Raw genomic sequence first — 26,253 nt, 5'->3', positions numbered from 1 at the left:
CTTGAATCCTCTTTTCTCTAGTCCTTTCTTCTGTTCCTTTGAGTATCCTCTCGAGCCCTTGCTTGTCTCTTCTCTGTTGGACGTGTCGAACCCGCACTATGAGCCGAACGGCACGCAACTGGTGTCCGCGCAGCACCCTGCCGCCGCTACCGCTGTTGATCGAAGTGGACGACTCCTCGGCCAATGAGTCCCACATCAACACGGAGCTGAAGAACGAACCCATGACCTGGCAGCAAGAGAAGGACTTCAAGGGTTCTCCTGTAAGTGAAGGCGCAACTAGCTTCCCATTTCGACTTCAGACCGCTCCGAAAATCCTGCATATGAAAATCGACTTTCTCTCAACCTCAACCTCAACCTTCTCACCTCACTTGCAGCTAACACCGGACAGGGCCTCAATAAACCTCAGTCTGGACGTCCTCACTGGCAGTCGTTGCCTTTCGAAGAACTTCCCACAGTACATATCGGTGCCGACAATAGCTGGGTAGCCCAACAAGCAGAACTCTCCCTTCCGACTCACCTACCTGAGTTGCACATTAACAACGCGATCAAGAAACAGAAGCCACCATACAAGCGGCGCTCCCGCAACAAGAAGAAGAAAACTGGAGACGGCGAAATGATGGGACCACCTGACAGTACGGCAAGGGTCTACGTCCCCCCTCATTTGCGCCATCGTAGCTTTGTCGACGCTGGAAAGGCAGACTCTGCTCACAGTAGCGGTGTTGCTGTCAGCGCATCACCTACTGCATCCAACCAGTCCAAGGACACCATCATCAGCAAGAATGATTCTGCCCCGTAAGTCTACTCAAGAGCGCCTTGCCGTCGTGCCCTGTATTTATTAACACATCTGTAGTAACGGTGTAGCTGATCAGCACCAGTCCCCATCCTTATCAGCAAAGACCTCGCACGATGCCAGACAAGACGAGAAGCGCGAATCCGCGATGCCTGAGCCTGTCGTTTACGTTGGTTGGGACGAGCCCAAGGAAACCCTTCCAATTGCGAAGAAGAACCCCGGAAACCCACGATGGGCTCGAGGCCCACAGCCATACAAGAAGACAACTTGGCCCAAAGCGAAAGATATGAAATACACACCTTCTAGCAGCAACAGTGACGGCGGCGTTGACTTCAAGTCTAATAGCGACGGAGATCCACACTACGACATCAAGAAGCTGGTAGACTGGAACGGCGATTGGTTGCCTCCTGAGATGTGGTCTGCACGCAAGGGCTACACGGATCGCCATTTTAGTGCTCACATAGAGCAATGGTGTAACACACATCCTCTAGATTGGAACAACGGAGTCACTCCCTACTTGCCACCCGATACATTTATCCAGGGTAAGGAGTTGGCACCTCGTTACTGGCTCGAGGTGAAGGTGGGCGGTGAAAGCCTCAGAGAGTTCTGGAAAGGTCTCGTGAATCCAGAGAAAGAGCCGAAACCTCTAGATGCGAACGATCTCACTGACTATATGCCCTGGTGGGAGCTCTATGAGGACGCGATTTATACAGAGACCATGGACGATGACGAGAGCCACAACCAGAAAATGGTCACCCATCCTACTAGCTACCTCCGCGCCCTAGACGTTCCGGATGCCAGGGTTGACTTCAATGATCCTGAATACCCATCGGCATCTTGGATGCTGGCTTCTGCACAAGAAAAGATTGAAGAGAAGAACAAGCGCGCAGCGGAAAAATATCGCAAGTTGATGGCGAAGCGGAGTCGCCCCGTTCCAGAGTCAAAATACCCTACTCCACAAATGGCAGACCGCCGGCTACATCCCGAAGCAAACATTTACATTCGACCTGTGAAGCCGGCCGATGTTGAGGGCATTTCGGTAAGTTGAATCATGCCCCCCAAACACGTTTGTGAACCTTCAAGGTTAGAGCGACAATAAATTTGAACTAACAGTGTCTAAGGAGATCTACAATTACTACATCAGCAACACTATTTTCGCGACTGAGTTTGACGAACGTACCATAGTTCAGATGGCTCAGCGAATCGCTGATATTGTGAACGCTGGTCTTCCATACTTGGTAGCAGTCTCCAAGAGCAATCGATCCAGGGCTAATCCAGGATGTGTTAGCGAGAAGATAGCTGGATTTGTCAATCTGGACGACTATTGCGGCCAGTCGAGCTCATACCGTTATACGTTTGAGATGGAGTTGTTCGTCCACCCAGGGTTTGTTTCTAAGGGGATCGGCAAATGCCTCGTGGATAGACTCCTCGAGATGGTTGATACCAGTTACCGCGCCCGTGGTGGATACCAGTACGTCAACGATGATACATACCTTAAGACTGGACCTGCGAGGGTCATCAAGACCATTTTGCTCAATGTTCAACACGAGAATGGCGAGGACTTGGAAGCTGATTGGCGAGGCAAATTCCTGAACGCCTGCAAGTTCTTCCGCGTCGGTCGATTCCCGAAAGTAGGCTACAAGAACGACAAGGTCCTGGACACTTCGATTTTTGCGCACCAGACTAAAGAGGATATTGATCCAAGCGCTCGTCCGACCGTCGCCAGCTGAACATGATTGTACATACAGTCGACGCCAGGTAAGTCACGTATAATAATTCAGAAATCTCCACTAACGTGACAGGTGCCAGTCGCCAGCTTGATGATCTGCCATAGCGTCAACCGTCAAACTCCCCAGACCACCACATCGATGCAGCACGGTCGAGTGCGTCTACTCTCTAACGAACCAAAAGTGTTTCCCGAACTGTCTTTCTTGCTTTGCGGTACTATGAACCTACGGTGGGAAACGTCTCATCATAATGAACCAGCATCTTCATATTTCTTCAAGTTCTTCTACTGGGTAAAGTGTCATGGTAACGGCGGCATCTGGCGGAATCCTCTTCAATACGAATACTTGATTCCACAAATGCTCCAATCCTTCGCGTAGTGCGACGTCAATGGTGATGTCGTCAACCCCCTTGTCGCATACCCCACCAAAAGGAAGGGGAGCGCGCCAAATCGTGCCCACCCATGACGTGTGACGTCACAACCCTCCCCAAAGCTTGGAAACGCGCCGCGTAACCTCACGCAACTAACATAAAGGCCGTTCTCTCCAGACCCCTAAACGACTAACTCTAGAAATTCGTTAGCTCCTACCACGTTCCAATCACCAAAGTAGATAAAACAACAGATATACATCTCCAAGTATTGTACGCGCGGACCAAAAGTTATCCAACATGTCAGACAAGAAGCAAGAAGAGCAGCCCCAGCAACAGCACATCCAGACTGAACCCCAGGATGACGAACAACAAGAGAAGAAGGGCTCTGGAGGTCTCCTGAGCACAATTGGAGATCCCATCGGTATGTAGTCTCGTCATCTTTATTAGCCTCCTGCCTAGCTCTCTCTACAAACAGCTCTCTCCTCCCATGCCTGTCCTAATATGCATCAAGGCAACGTTTTAGGCACAGCCCTCCGTCCCATTGGCGCACCGCTAGAAAAAGGCGTAACAGGCCCACTCGGTAACGCCCTCGGCGGCACCACACGACCCGCTCTCGGTCCCTTACTAGGCCACGAAGAAGAAAGATCTGAATTGCTAGGCGGTAAGAACAAGGATAGCTATGAGAGTACACCGGAAAAGATTGCAGGAAAGGAGCAGACAGGGCAGAACCCTCTGGGCTTGGATCAAACAGGACGGTGGGGATTTGAGGACGAGAAGAAATAGACGGAGAGAAGAGCAAGTGTAGGATATGTTTTGTCAAAGTTCTCAGTTTTGTGTTATTAAGGAAGGAAATGGCGGTACGGGTATATCCTTTGAAGAACTCCCAAACTCCAATGATCTAGTGACCCGAGATGGTCAAAACATCTCACTCATACCACTCTCGCCCAACACTCCTTCTTCGTAAAGACTCTGGTCCCTACCTTCCGTTTGCTCACCATCATTCGTATACTCCTGCCTCCTCTTCCCTCTAAACGTATCATCCAATCCCTGCACTGTCCCCACACTATCTCCATACCCTAATACATCCTCTTCTACTTGTTCCTCCTCCATGTCCTCGTTCGCCTCAGCCTCGATTCTACTCACACTCAGCTCAGGTATCGGTGTCCGCCCTGTAAGAATATCGAATAGACTGTCATCTGAATCCCCTTGCTCATCCTCATCATCACGCTCAAAGCGCAGAATCTTGTCTTTGCCCTCCGGCCACACCAGTACGTGTGCTTGTTGATGGGCAAATATGAACGCTGGTTTCTTATCTGGTGGGGTGAAAAGCCAGGATATTGTCCAGCGGGGTGGTAATGAACCAGCTGGTTTGGTGATTTGTGGGGATAGGCTTATTATGGCGGGTGGGTGTGGGAAATACGAAGATGCGAGAGCCGCCGAGGAAGACGAGGTCGAAGACGAGGGTATGTGGGATGATGCGGCTGTATACAGGTATACGGTAGGTTCGTCTTGAGTGGTTTGTATGATTAGACGATGCGGATCGGTAGGGTGCCAGAGCAGGTTCCTAATAGGACTGTATTGGATCAATATACAGCGTGGTCGGAGACTTGTCAGATCCCATATCCACGCGGTACACGGCGTGCTGTCGTCGCGTGTTGCACACAACGTGCCGTCTGCGTTGAAAGTCAACATGCCGATGCCTTGCTTCATGAGCCCTGTTTCATTCTTATCCAAGGCAGCTTTCGGAGGGGTCACAGGCTGCTGAGTGGTCGTATAGCTGCGATTGCCTTGGCCGTCGACATGTTCGCTGTATACCGGCGCACTAGGTACATCGATGACAGGTGTGTGGTCGAGGAAGACGATGGGTGCGAAGGTACGTGTAGAGAGGATGCGAACGCGACGGTCCCACCCACCAACTGCCAGACGTTGGTTACCGGGTAGCCATTCGAGTGTCTTGATACCCAAGCCCTCAACATGCCACTCGCTAACGTCGTCCGAGGGTTCGCGGGTTATGGTGCGATACAAATGTCCGTCGGCAGTGTAGATGTGCAGTTTATAACCAGCAGAGGCCGTGTCCCAGACGGCCAACCAGCGGCCGTCACGGCTCCATCTGAGGCCCGCTGCGTCTGAAGTTGTCAACTCTACACGATTGAGAAGCTTGTATGTACCCGGCGCCAAAAGAAGTAGAATATCAGCGCCTGCTACGCGACATAGTAGAGCCAAAACACCACCTCTTCTCCTTCCCGCGCCTGCCTCTGTATCCTCAGAAGGGCGATATCCCCACCCCTTGCCGTCTTTACCCAGAAACTTGGGGTCACGTATCTCCACGGCTCTCCCAGTTTTCAGACACCATATCTTGACGGATGCGGTGAAGTCACTCCAGACAAGTACTTCATCCTCATTGGCGCCAAACTCGGCGTGTACGTTCTTGCCCATGCCGCCTGAGCCATTGCTAATGATGGCATTCCACCTCTCGTCTCGAAGATCGTATACGCGTGTTGTGTCATGATCGGATAGCAGGACACGGTTCGAGCAGGGGCGTGGTGTACGCGACGATCGGCGGGGGGGGGTTGAGTTGGGGGAACGGCTCGAGATCGAGGTCGCTAATGGCGGTGTAGTAGGAGGCGACCAGGCGATCTTTGAGCTTCTTAGATCCTGACTAGAAGGTATTGCTATGCTCTGGACAATTTCCAGCGTGTTGAGACATCGTATCTGCAAGCGAGCGCCGTTGAGGCAAGCAACGTGTGTTGCCGTCGGCGACGGGACAGAGACATTGGTTGCTGGCACTGGTCAGTAGCGATCGCATACTATGGCTTCGTATCATGGCTTGCATTTGAATTTTGTCGTCACGAATATGTCTTCCATCTTGTCGGTAGGCTTGTTGGATGCGACGAGAATGTTTAGATTCGGTAAACAAAGGGCAGGCGCGGAGGCTGGCCAATAGGAGTTCAAAGTGGCCGCAATTAGCGTGCTTGTCGTATGTGAAGCGCGAGCATGCCCACCAAGGAGCGATGGAAACTCTCATGTCTACCCAGGTAAATTTACCAGAGCTATGTGAATTTTGTTTCACGATACATAGAAAATATGTCCCTATACAAATCCCAACCGTAACAACAGCGAGGGTATCGGCGTGCACTTCCAAATCTACCAACGAAACGCTCAAAAATACGCCATCATTCGTCCATGGGTATATCTTAGATACGGATCCAATCTGAGAGCCCAATGCTGCTATAGAGAAGTGAAGAAGGAAATCATCCAAACGCTTGCTTGCTAGATCGCTCAATTCAAATCATCCACCTTGTCGTCGTCACCGCTCAAGTGCTGTACACTGGAGCCTTGATCAAGATGCTCTTTCCACGAATCTGTACCGCGACACCGACGGCCATGCGCACGCGTGGTGGTGGAGACTCATCTTTTGGTCCCCCAGAGCTGCCCGGTGGATGTTGCGTAAGACTTTGCTGGCTGCCACCTTGACCGAGAGACGATTCTCGCTTGCCCAGGGTAGCAGGAGAAGCCGTCGCCTTCTTTGATGCACCAAATCCGAACATACCGCGCTTCTTATCTTCTTTTTGCGGTTGGCCTCCTTGTAGCTGTGCTTGCTCTTGTTCGGCAATGGACATGTTGTCGTCAGGTCTAGATGCCATGCTTCTGATCGAAGCTCTATCCGCGTCATCCAACTCCATAATGGGTGCTGTTAATGCGGGGATGCCGGATTCCAGCTTCATAAAGTCGGCGACGATGCCGTGACCCGGAGGGAAGTATTCAATATGTACTTCGCGGCTCTCAAGCGGTAGATGCTGAGCAATGCTGATGGCCAGTTCGATGATCATAGGCACGCCTCCGTTGAGGTCTGCCGGCGCAGGGTCGTTCAAGTGCATCTGGAGAGACGCGATGAGTTTCTCATTGAGTGTTTCAGTCAGCGTCTCGCGATTGGAAGTAGCTTGTGGTGCTCTCAACACATCTGCCAGACCTTCCAGTGTCGCCAGCCGCCAGTTGATGATTTTCGCGGCAAGTGTGTCTTCGTCTTCGGTGCTGTGGCAAGGCGGCGAGAACTTGCGGATATTCGAAACGATCGATTGCAGTTGTGTCGAAAAGCCCGGCTCTAGGTCCGGATGGAAGTACTTGTCAAATATGTTTTCTACCAACCAGTGCGAGATGAAGGCACGGCCAACAGCTGTCATCTCCTGCTTGCCTGTCTCGACGGCAGTTTTGTTGACCACGACATGCAACCACTGCGGTATGGTTTTCCAATCCTTGCGGATGGAGAAGGATAGCTGTGCGATCAATCCATCCAATCGATTGAAGCGCGTTGCGTATTCGCTGTCGTCCCAAGATGTGCGGGAGAGCGACAAGCGCTGATTGGCGAGGGTGTTTTGCAGCTGATGAACCTGTGACTGTTGCTCGAAGAAGTATCGCTTGACCTTTTGGTACTTTTCGCCTGTACGAAGTTAGGTGAGTCGGTTCATTGGATGGGAATCCACTTACGCAGAACATCGTGCTCCTTTTGCAGCTTCTCGACATCGTCCTCTGTCATATCGGCGACGGAGGTTCTTGGCGGAGGCGTTGCCCGTCCCATTTCTGAAACCTGTTGGCTCTGCTTCTCGCCGCGATATGGCTGCCCCTGTGAAGCTGTTGGTACGACGTTAGCGTCGAATGTTGCGAGGCCCGGCGAGACAGGCGGCTGACCGAGTGGCTGACCTTGAGCGGGAGGCTGTGAAAGTAGGGATGACTCTCGGGACGGTTGCCCTGTCTGCGGTTGGCTGCCGTCGACCACTTTTCTTAGCGTGTTCCTCGCATTGCTCTGAGCACTGGGTGCCATGTTGTCCTGCGACTGGTGTGGGGGTGTTATGTTTGTCGGTGGGAGATCGGACGGTTGCGTATGCTGGGCGTCGTATGTCTGGTAGGACGGCGGCTGGAGGGGAGACGGCGGGGCCAGCTGGTGGGACGGAGGGGGCTGACGTTGTTGCGACTCGATCTTCTGGGCCTCTTGCGCAATCTGGGGATGCTGCGAGGCTGGTCGCACAGATTGAGGCTGTTGCTGTGGGTCTTGGTGCGGCTGAAGCTGCTGCGCAAACTGCTGTTGCTGTGGGTAAAGTGTGTTTTGGTGGGCACTTTCTAGCGATTGCTGGTACAGGTGGTAAGTTTGCGGGATGTCCAGTGGTACCTGCCCACCTTGGCCATGCGGCTGAGCGTTCTGGAGGAGGGGGCTTGGCACGTTTTGCGGGTTGAAGGCCTGGTAGTCGGTCACGGGCTGTGGGGGTGGGGGTGGAGCGGCAGGCTGGTAGGTTTCGTATTGGTGTTGCTGGTGGTGGTGGTGTTGTGGGTGTTGTGGGTGCTGTTGATGTTGTTGTTGCTGTTGTTGCTTCTCAGAGCTGTATTGATCTACCCCGCCTTGGGTCGAATAGCTGCCCTCGGTGCTTACCCTGCCAAGTGGGGGCCGATTGTACTGTTCCTGGTGCGGCGGCGGCACAAATTGTTGTTGAGGCTGCTGCAGTTTCTGCTGGTATTGGATGTCCTTGGGCGGCACCTGGGGCGTCTCGTTGTCGTTTTTCTGGAGGAAAGGGTCGAGGTTGTCCTCGTCCTGCTCGTTGGAGGCGGGCAGGTGGGACGTCGAGCCTTGGTGGTGCTGATGCCACTGCTGCACACGACTGTCTTCCTGCGCTTGGTACTCCTGCACACGGGGGTCACTCTTCCGGACGGATTGGCGTCTACCCAGGCCGTTCTTCTGTGCTTTGGCCTCCTGGTCCTTGTGGCCCTTGACTCCGGCTGCAATGCGACTGCGCAGCGACTGCTTCTTGGGCTCGGGCACGTATGCCGCGGGCGGGGGCTGGGCTTGATAGGCGCCGCGGTGAGGCGACTCGAGAGCAGATGCGGGCGGAGGCCCAGCTTGTTGCTGGTAGTTCTGCACCGACGGCGGCGGCGATGACGGCGACGACGACTGGCCCAGGGAGAGATGGGCGCTCAGCCTGTGGCTCGTGGTGCGCTGGGGAAACTGCTGATCCCTATATTGAGGTTGCGGTGGTTGCACAGGCGGCTGCTGAATCTGCACAGGTGCTGGCTGGCTGCCGTCTGGATTTTGGTATCGCTGCTGGCCTGCGACCTGTTCGTTCACTGACAGCGCTTGACCGTCAGCCGGGGCGACGATTGGCCGGCCAAAAGGCTCCTTACCAGATGGCACAGGCGAATGCTGCCCTGACGAGGAATTGTCGACAGATTGGTGCGACCGGTTCGACTTGGTCCATGGAAAGTTAGGCATCGCAGTGTTGGCAGCTTCAAAGCTCCGCCAGCAAGCAGATTGTCGATGGCGGGGCGGAGACAGACGCGCTCAGCTAATAATAAAACAAGACTGAGCAGCCGTCAACTACGCCGGGTAAGACTGCATTGCGCGCGGTTGGACAGCCTCAACTCAAGTACAATGCATCGAGCTCCATAGATGCACGCCGTAGGCTGATCAGCCCAAGCCCTGCCGCACGTGCAGGCCAGCGGAGCAAATGGACTGACATGGACAAGGCAACACCAGTCCCGCTCCAGCTAACACCGGAACAACTTGCTGATGTCGCGACATCTGGTGCCGTGGCAGTGCTGCCTCGACCACTGCTACTACCCGTCAGACCATCCAAAGGCTGTCAATGTGCTTCTAGCTATTCGACGTTTCATCCGTCCCGTCTTGTGGCTGCCACTCCCGCGCCTCAGTAACACGTCCAGACAACAAACACGTCTGAATCTAGATACGTATGCTGTGCCCAAATCCTGGCGGATGGTAACCTGCAATAACAGCACCAAGTGGGGACTACAGGTCTTAGTGTAGGCGGCGTTGCGAGCCTTCTTTCATTAACCTGTCTGGAGCTGCAGGCGCCCCTGCGTACCAGCTAGGGTGTGCATACATCGCCTTCCCAAGACCATACCAAAATACTGATATGCTTCTCAACACCTCTCCTCGTACATTTCTCGCGATGCAAAGTTTGACACTCTGATGGTCACATTGCCACATGTCCGAGGAAACGAATGCCTCAGGTAACAGATTGTATCAAAACCCTCAGTGACTACCAGAGCGAGCAAACTTGAATACGGGCCATAACTGCATGCTGCTTCCTCAGCTCTGGCAAAACAACATGCGGCTATTTTTGGCGTCTTACATGCCCTAACCTCGTTGGACTAGCTCGATATCGCTTCAGTTGTGATGCCTGTGTGAGGTTCCCTAAACGTCCGCTATTACACCACTTCTGTACAAACGTCGAAAAGCTGACTGTCAGCCACTTCTGCAAGCAATTTACTAAAACTCAAATTTTGGCATTTACGGAATTCACCGGCACTTTTCGGTCATATTTGGCTGTGACCGGACAGCAGGTCGACGCAAAGGTACCTAAGCATGTCGGTCGAAGCGGGTATGCGCGCCTCCTCGAAGGTGCATAGATAGCTCCTATCTGCACGAGTACGGCACTGCAAGGAACGACTCTAGTTTGGGAAATTGTCCCTCGCCTCCTTTCCTTCAACGGCGCATGCACAGAGGTGGCATTAATCGACGACCCACCACAGGGCATCTACTACTGGCCTGCTCAGTCTGTAGGCACGAACAAGTTGGCAGCACGGGTCTGACGGGTCACCTCGACCAACCAGTACTCTGCCAACTACAAGCAACAGCAATACTGCCCAGCTATAAGCTTCGAACTTTGGATGCCAGACGAACATTGCAGGTGCTTTACTATGTTAAGTGCACTGACAGTTCCGAACTACGGCAGGATGTAGACAAACTATGCTCCAGAGGTACCGCTCCTACACAAGCCACTCTACTACATTGCAGAACCCGTTCAGGCATCGACTCCCTCTATGAGCGTCTCCCAGTGAATACAGCGCACCGCAAAGTCCAAATCCTATTTGTATCTTTTGGAGCGAAAGCCATCTCATCCAGCTTGCTAACACCATCGATCGTTTCCTTCAAGAGGGACCACAGTTTGAGAGAAGTTCTCCGGAATGAGTCTGATCTGTATACTCCATTAAAGTCGTCCACAGACCTTCTCTAGCCTATCGATACTTGCTACCCGCCAAGGAACCAACTCAGAAGCCAGCATTATTTTGAATCCAAAGTAAACAGTCACTAGCGAAGGTCTTGCGCAGGTCATTACTAACAGCATATTGCTGGTTGATTCCAGATGGATGATATGGTCACTCACTTCTCACACGCCAGTACTGCCTTATAGAGGGATGAGAGGCTACTTCTGGGCTGTCGCACGCTCAGAGTTGGTTGGATACCATCTTTAGAGACTGGAACTATGTTCCGATCATTTCATATAGCGGTACATAACTCCCTCCCTCGGTCGAGCTACAGCAGATATGCAGTGCTGCGAAGCTAGGGTGGAGACTCTACAGAGTGATTCATACACGAGGTGTTGATGATGGCTTGAAAGGCAGCATAGAAAAGGGAAGAATTACATCTCGCAATACTCAAACTGAATCTCAGTTCCCTTTCACTTCACTTTCGAGCCTAAACGCTCATTAGTCAGTACGCGTTTGTCGGTCTGGCACTTTTCCATCGTTCATTTATTTACTCAATCCATACCGCTTTGTGACTCCACACTACGAATACATGTCGAATCCGGTTCGTAAGACCATTTTGCGTAGAGAAGGCTCTGGAAACCCACCAATCATGGCATTAACTGCCGACGCAATACCCGCATCAGAGCCGCCAAAAGGGCTGCTGCCAACAACCGTACGCCAGCCACTATCCTCACTACTATACCCAAAGGTTGCAAAAGCATCATCATCATCATCACATGAGGTGCCGCTTCAGTCGCCAACAGTCCCCCACCCAGGCAAGCGGCTACCATCTCCACCTAGATCCCCAGCAATGACGCATCCAGAATGGCCGCTATCAAGTACTGCACCAGGATGTACACCAGTCTTTGTCTTGTCCCCCGCCCCAGAACTAATGTCACCCTTATCAACGACATCGCCATTTCCAACAAGTCTGCCACCTCGTCCCCAACTTGCGCAAACCGGAAATTTCATATCTCGACTCTTCATGCGCGCACCTGCTCACCCATGCGATGTGGAACTTGGTACGCTTCCGCAGCGCCGTACACGGGAGGCTCGCGTCATGACTATGGGAGACAAGCAGAGGAGGAGGGATGCAAGGGTAATCAGGATCAAGATTGCAGGAGCGATGTTGGTAATTATTGGGTTTTGGGTATTGGTGGGCTTGGAGGTCTGGAGGAGACAAAGAGGTGAAGGTTACGATGGGATCGAAGGTAGGGAGAGACGGTCGTAGATATGTTGGGATAACGAACCGAGGGCACAAAGTTGTATATTCTCTTGTACATTACAAAAGAAGTCGAGGAAAACTGCCTCTCTCCAAGTATGATCAACCACTAGAACCGATGTTCTACATACATGGAACGTATGTGCATTGTGTACAACTCAGATCGGCGTTCAAGCCCACTTTCACTTTCACTTTCACTTTCAGAATCATTATCCGCATAAGTTTTGACCTACCGGATTCAACATGTTTAGCTTCTCTGCTCTCCACGGCGCCGTTACAGATTTTGAGGCTTTATCATCCAGCAGTGTCTCTTCGCCGACCCCAGAGACGACATCGACTGAACCATATGATATAGACCATATCACTCTTCAGATGGCAGATACAGAGCGAGAAGATGTTGTGTCCGACAAGAACCAATCCATTGCGAATTTTTCTGAGATACCTGACCACAATCCAACACCATACCATCACCTCGATCTCTCAACTACCCGCTACGTCCCCAACAACAATACTGTTATCACCGCAACGATATTAGGCACCCCAACATTGGACGCACCCAAAGACAAGACAAGCATCCGGTCTCAAATCCCATCAGAGCGACACATTAATCGCGCCAACATCACCAACGTCAACACCAACGCCAGCGACGTTGAGCTAGGCACACTGCCAAACTCGACCGTTACAACACGGTGTTACTACTCGCCGTCCTCCTCTTCAGCAGCAAATACTCTTCAACGCCAACGCACTCGAAGGATCCTCCATTATGTCATGGTGGCTTTGGCCGGAATGGTGGTGATTGTTGTTGTGGCTTGCGCCATCGTTTATGTGGTCGCTTCACTGAAGTTTTCGAGGGCATCGTGAGGTGACAGTGAGCGGGGGTGGATGACATGACAGAGGATGAGATGGGAGACTGAGCAATTAGCGATCAGGAAAGAGAACTAGACAAGGTCCAGTTTCGACGGCTTGAGCAAATACAAAGACTTGAATAATTATCGCCAAAGAATTGACATTCGGGTTGCTACATGGTATCATTTGCTGCGCATGCATGAGTTGAGTGCGTCGACTATTGTTGTACCTCTTCCACATATCCCAAGGCCTCTCCCACCTTGACCTTCATCCCCTGTTCAATATTCCACTTGAACCCGCCTTTCCTCTCCGTGCCAGTGAAGCCCTCGTCGAGACTGGGTCTTAAGCCCTTTGGCGCCTCGAAGACTAGCACGATGGTGCTTCCCAGCTGGAAACCACCCATCTCTTCACCGCGCTTGAGAGAGTGACCACCCAATACGCGACTAGCTGAGGTGTAAGAGGCCTCGGCGAATCCCGAGTAAGGTTCACCTCGCGCAGCAGCTTCTTCGGCGGCACGGTCGGCGGCAGTATCGGTGGTGAGGCTGTTGGTGCGGAGTTCACGATCGAAGTTGATCTTGATGGAGCCGACATTGGTTGCGCCGACAGGTGTGTAGGAGAAGAAACCCCATCGCCAACGGCCGAGTAGCACGACGCGCTCGTTCAATGTGAACAAGCCGGGCATGGTGCGTTGCAGGTATGGCGATACGCTGTACAGTTCACCAGCGAAGTGGCGACGCGATTCGACGACCCACGATACGGGAGAATGGAAACGGTGGTAGTCCCCTGGTGCGAGGTATACGACGCAGTAGTAGAGTGCCGTGGGTGTCTTCTGAGACGCGGGAGCCCACCAGGGGCGCTCGGCTTCACTCAGGGCCATCTCTGCGCGGACCTCAGCTTCTGAAGAGGCGGCCGGTGCGGTAGATTGATCGGTTGGCATTTCTGCTGGCTTTCCGCCTTTTGGCCATGGCCCCGAGAACAGGTTGGGGAGAGTGTAGGAGATGCCGTTCACGTTGGCAAATTCCTCGTCGGCACGGACCGTGTCTTCTTCGTCCTTGGCTGTCTTTTCGTGCTCGCTGGCAATGACCTGCGAGCTTGCGACGTTCTGGGCGGGCGTACTTGGCTTGGTGGAGCCTAGGAGGGCGTCCAGACTGTATGTCACGCCCTTGACTTGCTCGACTTCGCCGTGCTCGATGGTGCCGAATTGGATGACCTTGCCGTCTGCGGGGGACAGGACGGCGTTGGGGTTGGGATCTAGAGGGCGGACGCCGGGTTTGAGGGTGCGGTAGAAGAAGGCGGCGAGGTTGGGGTAGACATGGAGATCAGGCTCTGAGACCTCGGAGAGACTGGCTGGTCAGCACGCAACTTCTCCCAATGGCAACATTTCGAACGTTATCTTGGAAAACATCGAGTACTCACTTGACGCCGAAGATCCACGAGTAGAGCTTGAAGCCGGGGACTCGGAGGTAGTAGGGAATGTCGATCTCGTTGAAGCGCCCCCAGACGCGCGAGAGGGCCTTGAGCGGCAGCGTGGACATGACCTGGACTGTCCATGGCCCGCTCGGCCGTATCCTCTCGCGCTTCTTGGGCCGGCCCTGGCTGTCTGGCGCGCCCTCGTCGCCATTCTGCCTCTCGACCTCTGTGTGCTTTTCTCTGCGCTGTATGCGGTACAGCTGGAATGCGCCGAGGAAGCCAATGCCCAGGGCTATCGGGATGGGCTCCCACTTGATCTTGGTCTTGTTGAGCGCCGCGTTGAGCCGGGACCGGAACGACTCTTTGCGGTGGAAGTTCTGCTTGTCACATGTTGCGCGGGTCGACGAGAAGGTGCGTGAGGGGACCGAGAGGCGCGCATTGGGGCATGTGTGGGTAGCGAAGCGCGGGCGCAGAGGAGCCCGCATGAGCTGGCGTGAACAGGGAGACGCCATGGCTGTGGCTTAATGCATCGCCAACGAGCAATTCCCCAGCAAAGATGGCAGGCGAAGGCGTCGCGTGGTGGAGGGAAAATCGACCTGCTCGGTTGACCAATGACGTATCCACCTGCGACGCCTCTCTAGCGCGCAACGGCCATGGCTCCGCACGTCGCCATCGTCCACTGTCGACTGCTGCATCGTGTGCGCCCAAGTTGCAACATCTGGCACATCGGGACGGCGGCCCAAGTTGACGTTTGAACTGTTCTGGCAACAAAGAAGACCACCGTAGATGGCAGGCGTGACCGTGGCTCCCAAGGTTGTTGACACCGAGCTCTAGAACGGACACGTCGTCACTTCTCTACTCCCATCTATCTGCACACTTCGCCTCTCCCCATAGTCTGCCGCTACCCACACAGCGACCATGGCGGAAGAAGCGCAGACCATCAACCTCAAGATCCTCTCTCCCTCGACTGAGGTGGAGGGCGGCGTGAATCTCGCAGACGTACCCGCTTCAACCACCGTCAAGGAGCTTCGCAGCCGCATACAGGATGCGGCGCCCTCCAAGCCTGCACCTGAACGCATGCGCCTGATCTACCGGGGGAGGGTCGTGGCCAATGATGCCGACACACTAAGCAATGTCTTCGGTGTTGACAACGTAGGATCGCCAATCGCAAGCAGCAGACATGGGCTAACAGTGAATGTAGATTCGTGAGAGCAAAGACCAGAGCCTCCATCTGGTACTACGAGAGCTCCCTACTGCTGGGAACTCTTCAGCATCACCTGCTCCTCCATCTTCAACCGTTCCGCCCAATCTTGTTCGCCCCCAAGCTCCAGCTCTGCCTGCAAATCCGCTTCAGACGAACCCGTTCAGGACGCTGCCGCAGGCTCGACCAAATTCAATACCACCATTACCACAACCCCACCAGCACCATCTCCCGGGAGCCCAAGCACACGTGATCCCCATTCCTCTGCCTCAACAGGTACAGCACCAACTTGCTCACGCCATGGCACAGCAAGGACAACAGGATAGCGAGCGAGTTCCAAACGCGACATCTGAGCAGCCTGGACAAGAGACACAGAGACCTGCTGATGCCGCTCAACCGCCGCTTCCCGGTGTAACGCCTCTGCCAGCAATGGGGCTACCCAATCTTCCCGGCCATGGCGACCAACCACTGCGGCGCGAAGGTGTTGGACCCAATGGGGCGCGGTGGACAGTCACATACAACCACGTCAACTTACCTGCGCGAGTTCAGCAGCCTGTTCCTGCATTTGCTCTTCCACGTCCACTGGGTTTCGCTCGTCCACCAATTCCACCAGGCGTTCTTCCCTCAATGGGCCATGACAGTGCACAGCGCTTATTGCCACGGATTCAGACCATCTTCCAGGAAACACAACGGGAGATGGAAAATGTTCGTACGCTACTACAGCCCACGCGCGAGCCAAGCACCCAAACCGATCGACCTTCGATATCAAACCCCCTCCCCTTGCAGCTACCTATTTGGCGAATTGACTACATACGCCAACACCTGAACACGATCAACCAGAACCTGAACGTTGTCGAGCGGGCCCTTTCCCTCCTGCCTACCGAACCGGAAGTGGCAGCGCTACGACGTTCGGTTATCGAAATTAGGGTAGATGCCTTAGAATTGAACATCATACTTGATCGGCAACAGGGCGGTCCTATTCCCAGTCAACCAAGCACCCTAGCTACATCCACAGATCCGGCGACCGCTGGTGTATTCGCCGGCACAATACCAGGTGCTCCGGTCATGACGCCAGCCGTGCCAACTACATCACAACCACGAGCACAGAATGCTACGCAGACTTCGTCTGCAGATGCACCAGCCGAGCTGTTCCTCTTGTCCAGCCCACAAGGACCTGTTGGTCTTCTCTTTGACCAGCAGGGTACATACACTACGGCTCCTATGGTATCCACAATGCCATTCCAGAGCTTCACGACCCAGTTTGCCCAGAATAGACAGCTTATTGCTGGGCTAGGGCAGCACATGGCACAAGGATCGACCCAGCTGCACAATCAACTAGCAGACCTCCAACCGACACCAACACAACAACCAGAGGCTGGCGGTCAGGCTTACAATCAGGAACAAGCGCACAATCAAATGCAGAACCAAAACCAGGATCCGATTGCAAATGCAAACGCGAATGCGAACCAACCAGAAGAAAATGATCGTATGATCAACGTTTTTGGGCACTTGTGGCTTATTTTCAAACTGGCTGCATTTGTCTACTTCTTTGCAGGAGGTGGTGGTCTCTACAGGCCCATCATGCTCGGCATTGTTGCTGGTGTGGTTTATCTGGCACAAGTAGGCGTGTTCCAAGAGCAGTTCAATCTTGTACGTCGTCACTTCGAGGCCCTGCTTCCCGTAGGGGCCCTGGCCGACCGTGTGGCTCAGCCCAACAATCAACGCCAAACCCAGCAGCGAGGCAACCTATCGCCTGAGGAAGCGGCTAGGAGATTATTGCAGCAGAGGAGAGACCAAAGATTTGGGTGGATCAGAGACAGCATGCGCACCGTCGAACGTGCTTTTGCTTTATTCGTTGCCAGTCTGTTTCCCGGTGTTGGAGAGCGAATGGTACACGCGCAGGAGGAAAGGGAAAGACTTGAACGGGTGGCAGCTCAAGAAGAAAGGGAACGTCAGGAGGAAGATGCGAGGAGAAGGGAAGAAGAGGCTCAAGCACAGCGCGAGCAGAGAGATGAAAACAAGGCTGGAAACGATCTCGCGACGCATGAGAGATTGGATTCAAGTGCGAGCGCCAAAGGCAAAGAGAGGGTGGTAACAGTGGAAGACGAACCCTCAGGCTCTGCTTCTTGATATTGGCGTGCAGTTTCATAACACTCAAGTAGCAGTTTCCAAACAGATACCCATGCTTAGACGTCAATACATACATCACACCCTCGGTCCACGGGGAGTATATCTCATCCGGCGCTACATTGCCTTTGATATACGATACGTCTCTGACCGCCGACCAGTGGCGAAAGCGCACGCGATGTTCACGGCGAGTCCAGCCTGGTTGCATCTTGTCGCAATGCGTGGCCGGGCCTGGGCAAGCTTCAAGTCAGCGGAAGTTATTCCGAGGTTTGAAGCTGGGGCGCCTGCCATGTACAAGACCAGGGTCCATGCTAGCGCACAATCAGCTAGCACACCTCCACACGCACGCGGATGCACCGAGGAGCTTTTCGGCGCGTTTCGCCTTCCTTTGTTCCGCCTTGCGTCGCATACCATGATCTTTGGGTCTGTTGTAGACATTGTTTCTGAGGCTCAGTGAAGAGAAATAAGCCCAACTCAAATCCCCAGCTATAGAGACTTCGTGCGGCCATCCAAGCTATGCCGGAGACGCCCAGTTCAGACTACAGAACGGTCATATAGCGTTGCCGAACATAATAGGGCAAGGTCAAAGGAATGAACGTCAAACAAGCGGCATGTCTCAACTGCCGCAAAAGCAAAATTAAATGTCGGCGCACAGAAGGCGCGCCGATATGCGAACGATGCCAGAACGTCGGCATTGAGTGCATCATTCCGTAAGTGTGCCTGTACGAACTGCATGTGAGATACACACTGACTTCGCATACCTTCATCTAGCGAGTTTCACATTGGTAGACAAAAGGGTGTAAAAAAGTAAGCCATCAGTTCTGATCATGCCAACTGGGCTGACAATCTGGAAGCAAACGATCAGGCTTAGAGAAAGCGATATACCAGGTCGAGGAAGCCATCAAGAAGAGGAAGTCGGATGCAGCTACGAGTCAGAGTACGCTGCAGCAGCTGCAACAACTCCTAAACGAGGCACAAAGGGACGAGGACTCGAACCAGAACCAGAACCCGGACACGTCTCCGGCCTCAGAGGTGTACCCACAAGCATCAGTAAACAATCTCGTTGGCACTTCAAGCGATGACCAGCTCGCTGTTGAAGATGTCGAGAACCCGCTCCAGCTCCTCGCTCGGGCATCGGATCTACGGATTGCAACCCCACAATCGTACAACCCGAGTACCGCCAGTCCAGAAGGCAGGTTCAATGGCAGCGAACAGAGCGCATTTCTGGACGTTCATCATTTTTTCCTCCCCATGAAGGCAAATCCTGATCAGGGCTCAGGATTGGATCCGATCGATGTTGGTCTTGTGACCAAGGATGAAGCTGAGATGCTTCTACAGTAGTAAGTTCGGCATCGACATCTTCATTGCAGATACACCGAAGTGACTTGCAGAATCTAGTTTTCACAAGAAACTAGCGCATACGCGCTGGGGACTCGACCCGTTGGTACACACGTTGCCTTTTGTCCGGAACCGCTCAGCCTTCTTGTTCACTACGTTACTAGCCATGACTGCCATCTTTCTGCCAGAAACCTCTGCTCTGGCTAAGCGGCTACTACTGCATCGCAGGTTTCTGGCAGAACAGGTCATCACTCGAAAGTACAGATCTGTCGAAATCGTGCTAGCTTTCATGGTCAGTATACCTTGGATGCCTCCAGGGTCGCATGCGAGCGATGATGATACCAGTCTCTACTTGGCTACAGCTCTATCCATCGCGCTGGACTTAATGCTAGACAAAGTAATCACACCGTCTATATCTTTCGACCAGGAAGTCGTTAGACAGATACCGAAGGCTGAGTGTCTCCACGCAAGAAAAGCACTGGCTATGGACGGCTTCGAAGATGTCGACCCAAACTCGGAATGGGGCCAGCGACTTCTGCGGCGCAGAGAAAGGGTCTGGATCTCCCTATTTGTATTGGAACGTGGAGTCTGTCTAGCCCGCGGCCGCAGCTACTGTGTTCCCAAAACGTCTTTGATTCAGTACTGCGACAAGTGGCACTTCAATCAGTACGCTGATGCCCAGGACGGACCGCTCATATCGATGGCAGTACTCCGCCGCGATCTTGATGACCTCTTTGCTGAGGTGCGAACGCGCTGTGACAATTACCGTCTTGTCGAGGTGGGCTCAAAGGTCGCCCAAGAAATTGACGGGTCTGTCGAAAGCTTCTTCGATAGCTGGTCTCGAGCCTGGCCTTCTGTGATCGCTGATCCAGAGAGTAAGAGTCTACCTCCGTATGTCGAAATTCTGGTCACACATACACGACTTTCGACCTATTCAATGCTTCTTAATCACCCAAGCGCACCTCCAGAAGTCAAACGATCATTTCGCAAGTCGGCGCTATCTTCTGCACTCAACGTTATGCGCGCGGCAATCCAAGGCGAGTCTCGTCTCAAGTCGATGCCGAATAACACAGTCACGATGATTTGTTTTGCTGCAAGCATAGCACTCGCTTTGAGTGCACCCGTACCGGAGGGTAGTGGAAACAAGAAGAGCCTTGCCCCAAGTGTTCGACATCTCATCGAAGACACAGCAACGGTTCTTGAGCGTATAGGCAGCACACCAATTCATCGCAACGGTGCCTCCGTTGTTTACGGTCGCTTCTTGCGCGTTCTCGTCAAGCAGGCGCCGGACATTGAAAGGATGATCCGATTGCCATCGCACGATCCTGCACCATCATCCATGGCCATACCAGACCTTCTGTCACCGTCATATAAGGTCAATGAAGCATTGCCCGAGAACCACACGATGGGCCCGGATCCGATTTCTAGCTACTGGCCGGATACACTTGACTTTTCGGCCATGTCGTACAATGAAGTTAACGAGACTGTGACGAACTCAGACCTGTTTTCAACGGCGCTGTTGGATCTGCCTTGGAATGACAGCAATCCATTATGGACGGACTGGATGAATCTACCGGACTTCAACTTCCCGTAATGCTTGAGAAGAAGCTGCTTGACAGCTTTTCTAACCGGTCCAAAGCATTTTGGGAACCCTGAACAGGTCTCTGATTTATAGGGATGTTTCCACGCTGCCCGTTACCAGCCTGTGCTAGTCGCGGAGCAGAGTGGATAGCATTTGACGGGTCGCCAAGTAGGAGAGAACTTGGAGGATGGCACAACCTCGGAATTCGCTAGAGGCTAAACCTCATATGATTTCGCGGCAAATGAAGCCCCGCTCCAAGCTCCAAAGTCGCTCCATGTTCGGTAGTTGAAATGACGCCGACGGATGCCAGATGCATGACGTTACGCTACTGCGCGGTTGACGCACGCGTCTGATGACTTTCGTTCGGACATCAATCGCAAAACTTTAGCCCGTATCTCGACAAGTCGGAGCTTCTTGAGCCTCCTTAACTTACGATTTAATTTGACTGCCTCTCCTGCTGCTGTTTTCTTACGCGCCTCACAATGGACTCGCTACCTGCGTCATATAGGCTGCTTGCAGCTCTGCCATCACGGTTATGTTCTAAGCGTCCTCTCCCCGCACAATTACGAGCCGCGCGACTCCCACCGCGATGGCGGTTTGCAGGTCAGCTGCGCAGCATCAGTCAAAGCGCTCCGACAATTGACCGTTCGAAATCGAAACTGTTCAAAGATGCGGACGAAGCAGTCGCGGACGTGCAACCGGGATCGACCGTCCTGAGTGCAGGCTTTGGGCTGTGTGGTGTAGCAGATACGCTCATTGGAGCGATGAAGAAACGCGGTCCACAATCATTACATTCTCTGACAGCCGTCTCCAACAATGCTGGCATTGAGGATGTAGGAGGCTTAGCGCATCTTACAAAGAATGGACAAGTCAAGAAGCTCATCATTAGCTTTCTGGGAAACAACAAGGCGTTGGAGAAGCAATATTTGAGCGGTGGTATAGAGATCGAGCTATGTCCGCAAGGTACGCTTGCGGAGAGGATAAGAGCTGGTGGCGCAGGCATTCCAGCATTCTACACACCCACAGCCGTCAACACTTTACTGCAGGATGGAGAGATTCCCGCCAAGTTTGACAAAGAGGGAAAAGCTGTCGGGTTCGGTCAGAAGAGGGAGGTCAGAGAGTTCAATGGCAAGAAGTTCCTCATGGAGACTGCTTTGACCGGCGATGTCGCGATTATTCGAGCACACAAAGCAGATGAGGCTGGTAACTGTGTTTTCAGGTAACAACCGCGCTATCCAATGCTGTAAACACTATGGCTAACACGTCCGAAAGATACACCACCAAAGCGTTTGGTCCGATCATGGCCAAAGCTGCCCGCCTAACCATCGTTGAAGCCGAAGAAATCGTCCCAATTGGCACCTTTGATGCAAACGAAATCGACCTCCCTGGTATCTTCGTCGACCGCATCGTTCCCTCTACCGCACCCAAAAACGTCGAGATCAAGAAGCTTCGAAAGCCCATTGCTTCTACAGACACACCCTCCAAGAACGAGGCCGCAGAGCGTCGCGACCGAATCGCTCGACGGGCGGCGAAGGAGCTGAAGCAAGGATACTATGTCAACTTGGGTGTCGGCATTCCGACGGCAGCGGCATCTTTCGTGCCTGATGGTGTGAAGGTGTGGCTGCAATCCGAGAACGGTATTCTAGGCATGGGCCCTTACCCTACCGAGGACGAGCTCGACCCAGACATCATCAACGCGGGCAAGGAAACCGTTACGCTTCTACCTGGCGCCTCAACATTTGACTCTGCAGAGTCATTCGGCATGATCCGTGGTGGCCACGTTGATGTCTCTATCCTAGGTGCCCTTCAAGTCAGCGCATCTGGTGATCTAGCAAATTACATGGTCCCTGGAAAGGTTTTCAAGGGCATGGGCGGCGCTATGGATCTCGTCAGCAACCCAGAGGCTACCAAGGTGGTAGTGGCTACCGAGCATGTTGCCAAGGATGGATCGAGCAAGATCGTCCAGGAATGCAAGCTGCCTTTGACCGGAGCCAAGTGTGTCAGCACCATTATTACGGATATGTGTGTGTTTGAGGTGAACAGGAAGCGAGGTACTTTGACCCTTACAGAGACTGCGCCTGGTGTTAGTGTGGAGGATGTCAAGGCGAAGACAGATGCGAAGTTTGAGGTTGCGCCGGACGTCAAGACCATGGAATAGGCCTCTCTTCGTGGCTTGCTGGCGTATGTAGTATGCTTTAGCGATCGATACCATTAGCATCAGTTTGCAAAGCGATTGCGTGAGATCAGGGTACGCTCCATGATCGCGGTGCAGTGAACACGTCACCGTCCAGTGTTCTGAAAGATGATCCTGTGCGTTGTTTTGACTATGACGATCAGCTCAATCATGTGACGGAGAGCTGCGCGACTTTACTGGAAAAACAAAGCATCGCGATTGCGACAACGCGATCGTCAGTTATCCAAAGAACAACTTTGGTGCTTTTATGTATTGCGATACCACCTTCGGTATTATAGCCTGGAGAAAGCTTCGAAGTTAGCTACAATGGTATTCTGCGACACCGTTGACGATCTCCCAACGCAGCGGGTTTTTCGTCGCGGTAGCCATCCGACATTCGGGGCAGCCAAGTCGTCCAAGCGGGGCTTAAAGGCTTCGCACTGCTTGATGGGCCCCTCCCGCCCTCTGCGACGAAAGCTTGGCTCTGCTGATCAAACCATAAACTCTACCAACACCCACAACCCCATCAAAAAGATGCAGCGTCATGGCCACCATCCGATACATCTTCCGCCGTTATTCGTATCTCTACATGATGACAAACACTCGGAAACAGAACAACTCCCGCTCGCACGCGTCGAGTCAGTCACACTGTCGTCAAGCCTGCCGATCGCCTGCCTGCCTAAGAGCGCTATGCTTGTTTCCAGCACAAGCTCGAGTGCGTCGGGGTAGGTTCACTCGACGGCCGAGCAACTCCGCCAATGACATGCCAGATAAAGCCGATTGTGCCGCAACCCATGCGCCCGCCCCCATGGGGTCAGATAGGGTAGCCCTGGTCGCTTTTTGCTAGGTCGGTGTGCGCTACAAGTTACCGTTGGGGGGATAAGAAAGCTGGTCTCTTATTCTTCCTTTGAGTTGAGAGCTCACGCTGGACCTCCAACGCCCGGTTCACTTTTACTTTCGGTACTTTGACCGGTCGCGAAGATGAGCCTTGATAAGATGCACGACGAGAAACTCGAGAACCGGAGCGGAAGTGAGCAGTTGGAGGCTGGGTTCAGTGACGACGACCGGGTTGCGAAGAAGTTGCTGTTCAAGATGGATGTTCGGTATGTTAATGTTCTCTTCTGTCCTGGAGACCAGGGTGCTAATAACAACAGCATCCTACCTGTCCTCGCCCTCCTCTTCTTGTGCTCATTCATCGACCGCACCAACGTCGGCAACGCAAAGATCTTGGGCCTGGAAAGAGACATCAAGATCAACGACCACCAGTACTCCATCGGATTGTGCGTCTTCTACGCTACATATATCGCCAGTGAGCTGCCGTCGAATCTGGTGCTCAAGAAAATGTCACCCAAGATATGGCTTCCACTTCTGACATCGGTGTGGGGCATCTTGACCATGTGCCTTGGTTTCGTCACCAACTTTGCTTCGTTTGTTACTGTCCGCGCGTTGCTAGGTTGCGCGGAGGGAGGTCTGCTGCCCGGTATGGTACTCTACCTTGCCGGCTTCTACCGTAGGCAAGAGCTGGCTCTACGCATCGGTATCTTTTACACTGCCGCATCGTTGTCTGGAGCTTTTGGTGGTCTGCTAGCCCGAGGTCTCAACGCGATTGGTCCTGCTGGAGGACTTGAAGGGTAAGTGATACGCTCGCAGCCTTTTTTTCTACAATCTAACTTAATTCGGCAATAGCTGGCGTTGGATTTTCATAGTGGAAGGACTTTTGACCGTCCTTGTCGGTGTATGCTCCGCGCTCTTCTTACCAAACTCCATCGAATCCGCCAAGTTCCTTACGCCAAGTGAGAAAGAGCATGCGCGATTCCGGCTCGGTGAGCAGAGTTCGTCTCACGAACGCTTCGACTGGGCAGAGGTCAAGCGCGGAGTTTTCAACGTCCAAGTTTGGCTTACTGCAACGGCATACTTTGCAATCCTCAGTGGGCTCTACAGCTTTGGTCTCTTCCTCCCAACCATCATCAACAACGGGTTCGCCAAGGATCCCAATCAAACACAGCTCTGGACTGTCATACCCTATGCTGTAGCATCAGTCTTCACAGTGGCAGTTGCTTTACTATCAGATCGTCTCAACCTACGCGGTCCGGTCATGTTATGTACTCTGCCCGTTGCTATCATTGGCTACGGCGTTATAAGCCAGACTACCAACCCCAAGGTTCAGTACGGAATGACCTTCCTTATGGCAACTGGCATGTATGCCACTGTGCCTTGCATTCTATCCTGGAACAGCAACAACTCTGCTGGACACTATAAACGCGCCACTACTTCTGCACTCCAACTCGCGATTGCCAATGCGGGAGGTTTCGTCGCAAGTTTCGTGTACCCAAAGAGTGAAGGGCCATACTTTCACAGGAGTCATAGTATCATGCTGGGCTTGCTTTGCGCAGCCTGGGTACTGTAAGTTGACCTGGTTCGAGATATCGCCATTGTGTGAAGATGTACTGACCATTAACTTACAGGGTCGCTGCAAATGTTGCGTGGGTATGGAAAATCAACAAGGATAAGGCGAGCGGAAGATATGCCGAATTTGAGGGTAGAGGCGATGACCGTGATCCGGACTTTGTTATGGTGATGTAGATGAAGAATGATATGACTCTCTTCGACCGAAGAAAAAACACCCAAGGGCTACTCTCAATATATTGAAATGAACCGTAGCTTCCCAATGTCGTTCTGATTAGCGTGGAATAGCATTGCTCTTGTTACTTGAGAAGACAGGCAGGTATGCTTTTGCTTATCAGGAACTTTAGTACAGTACGAATCAGAACAATCATTACAGTGGCATGTGTGACCTTTCCTCACTACAATCTCTACATCACACAAACAAGTTCTTTTCATATATTCCCGAACTGCTCTTTTGACAAGGATTGTTTCTGAAGCTTCATTATGGTACAGGCTTCATCAGATCATCTGTATAACTGTGCGCAACGAATAACCACTGTACATCAATCGTATGCTTCCTTCCCATGTCTAGAACCACTGAGTGGTATGTTATTGGGTAACTGTCGTTGTCGACATGAGCTGAACGCCTCTGGACATACGAGACTACATATAACGCGTACTCTTGGCCGCTGTTCCCCCTTCAGCTGAAACAAGATACATGCCTCTCCTAATTTTCATGCGAATATGCAAACAGATCGGAGCCGAATTCCGTTCGTGGTGGCTTTCTTGGCAGATTATAGACAGGGGCGATGACGACTTGTGCATCCGGGCATTCGTTCTTGTCACCAACACAGAAACTCGTTCGTGCCAGGAGCATCATCCTTTCAGAACATTTATACCTCTAGAGTAGGTTGTAGTCTTGAATCGAAGTGTTAGGGTAACCAAACTTCTTTGTATGTCACCGAGGGAACCGTTAGTTCTTACCTAGTTCAACATTTACCAGCCTCACCGGCCTCCACCAGCCGCTCTTTCCCGGGTATCCGCATGC

General features: G+C 52.8%; 10 protein-coding genes across 10 annotated transcripts; 7 read left to right on the top strand and 3 right to left on the bottom strand.

Moving 5' to 3' along the window:
• Positions 1-98: 98 nt before the first annotated feature.
• Positions 99-2,520, top strand: AA0111_g1464 (hypothetical protein; the record flags this gene model as incomplete). The annotated part of the gene is made up of 4 exons (XM_028647126.1): positions 99-260; positions 389-792; positions 851-1,829; positions 1,912-2,520. 4 exons carry the CDS (start codon positions 99-101, stop codon positions 2,518-2,520), a joined length of 2,154 nt encoding a protein of 717 aa, XP_028510737.1.
• Positions 2,521-3,184: 664 nt separating this feature from the next.
• Positions 3,185-3,670, top strand: AA0111_g1463 (hypothetical protein; the record flags this gene model as incomplete). Its single annotated transcript, XM_028647125.1, has 2 exons — positions 3,185-3,308; positions 3,399-3,670. The coding sequence occupies 2 exons, from the start codon at positions 3,185-3,187 to the stop codon at positions 3,668-3,670; spliced, it is 396 nt and encodes a 131-aa protein (XP_028510738.1).
• A 132-nt stretch (positions 3,671-3,802) lies between these two features.
• On the bottom strand, positions 3,803-5,323 carry AA0111_g1462 (hypothetical protein; the record flags this gene model as incomplete). The annotated part of the gene is made up of 1 exon (XM_028647124.1): positions 3,803-5,323. The coding sequence occupies one exon, from the start codon at positions 5,321-5,323 to the stop codon at positions 3,803-3,805; it is 1,521 nt and encodes a 506-aa protein (XP_028510739.1).
• An 878-nt stretch (positions 5,324-6,201) lies between these two features.
• On the bottom strand, positions 6,202-9,143 carry AA0111_g1461 (hypothetical protein; the record flags this gene model as incomplete). The annotated part of the gene is made up of 2 exons (XM_028647123.1): positions 6,202-7,325; positions 7,373-9,143. 2 exons carry the CDS (start codon positions 9,141-9,143, stop codon positions 6,202-6,204), a joined length of 2,895 nt encoding a protein of 964 aa, XP_028510740.1.
• Positions 9,144-12,386: 3,243 nt separating this feature from the next.
• On the top strand, positions 12,387-13,004 carry AA0111_g1460 (hypothetical protein; the record flags this gene model as incomplete). The annotated part of the gene is made up of 1 exon (XM_028647122.1): positions 12,387-13,004. One exon carries the CDS (start codon positions 12,387-12,389, stop codon positions 13,002-13,004), a length of 618 nt encoding a protein of 205 aa, XP_028510741.1.
• A 202-nt stretch (positions 13,005-13,206) lies between these two features.
• AA0111_g1459 (Phosphatidylserine decarboxylase proenzyme 1) lies at positions 13,207-14,911 on the bottom strand (the record flags this gene model as incomplete). Its single annotated transcript, XM_028647120.1, has 2 exons — positions 13,207-14,332; positions 14,406-14,911. The coding sequence occupies 2 exons, from the start codon at positions 14,909-14,911 to the stop codon at positions 13,207-13,209; spliced, it is 1,632 nt and encodes a 543-aa protein (XP_028510385.1).
• A 406-nt stretch (positions 14,912-15,317) lies between these two features.
• Positions 15,318-17,730, top strand: AA0111_g1458 (hypothetical protein; the record flags this gene model as incomplete). The annotated part of the gene is made up of 2 exons (XM_028647119.1): positions 15,318-15,551; positions 15,601-17,730. The coding sequence occupies 2 exons, from the start codon at positions 15,318-15,320 to the stop codon at positions 17,728-17,730; spliced, it is 2,364 nt and encodes a 787-aa protein (XP_028510384.1).
• A 588-nt stretch (positions 17,731-18,318) lies between these two features.
• On the top strand, positions 18,319-20,659 carry AA0111_g1457 (hypothetical protein; the record flags this gene model as incomplete). Its single annotated transcript, XM_028647118.1, has 4 exons — positions 18,319-18,437; positions 18,499-18,534; positions 18,582-19,067; positions 19,126-20,659. 4 exons carry the CDS (start codon positions 18,319-18,321, stop codon positions 20,657-20,659), a joined length of 2,175 nt encoding a protein of 724 aa, XP_028510730.1.
• A 470-nt stretch (positions 20,660-21,129) lies between these two features.
• AA0111_g1456 (Succinyl-CoA:3-ketoacid coenzyme A transferase 1) lies at positions 21,130-22,805 on the top strand (the record flags this gene model as incomplete). Its single annotated transcript, XM_028647117.1, has 2 exons — positions 21,130-21,866; positions 21,920-22,805. The coding sequence occupies 2 exons, from the start codon at positions 21,130-21,132 to the stop codon at positions 22,803-22,805; spliced, it is 1,623 nt and encodes a 540-aa protein (XP_028510729.1).
• Positions 22,806-23,801: 996 nt separating this feature from the next.
• On the top strand, positions 23,802-25,403 carry AA0111_g1455 (hypothetical protein; the record flags this gene model as incomplete). The annotated part of the gene is made up of 4 exons (XM_028647116.1): positions 23,802-23,923; positions 23,975-24,451; positions 24,507-25,223; positions 25,286-25,403. 4 exons carry the CDS (start codon positions 23,802-23,804, stop codon positions 25,401-25,403), a joined length of 1,434 nt encoding a protein of 477 aa, XP_028510731.1.
• Positions 25,404-26,253: the final 850 nt, after the last annotated feature.

The sequence above is a fragment of the Alternaria arborescens genome (genome assembly GCF_004154835.1).
Source record: "Alternaria arborescens strain FERA 675 chromosome Unknown contig_3, whole genome shotgun sequence".
Lineage (NCBI taxonomy): Eukaryota > Fungi > Ascomycota > Dothideomycetes > Pleosporales > Pleosporaceae > Alternaria > Alternaria arborescens.
Note: the sequence above shows the minus strand (reverse complement) of the source record. Positions and strands in the feature narration are given on the sequence as shown.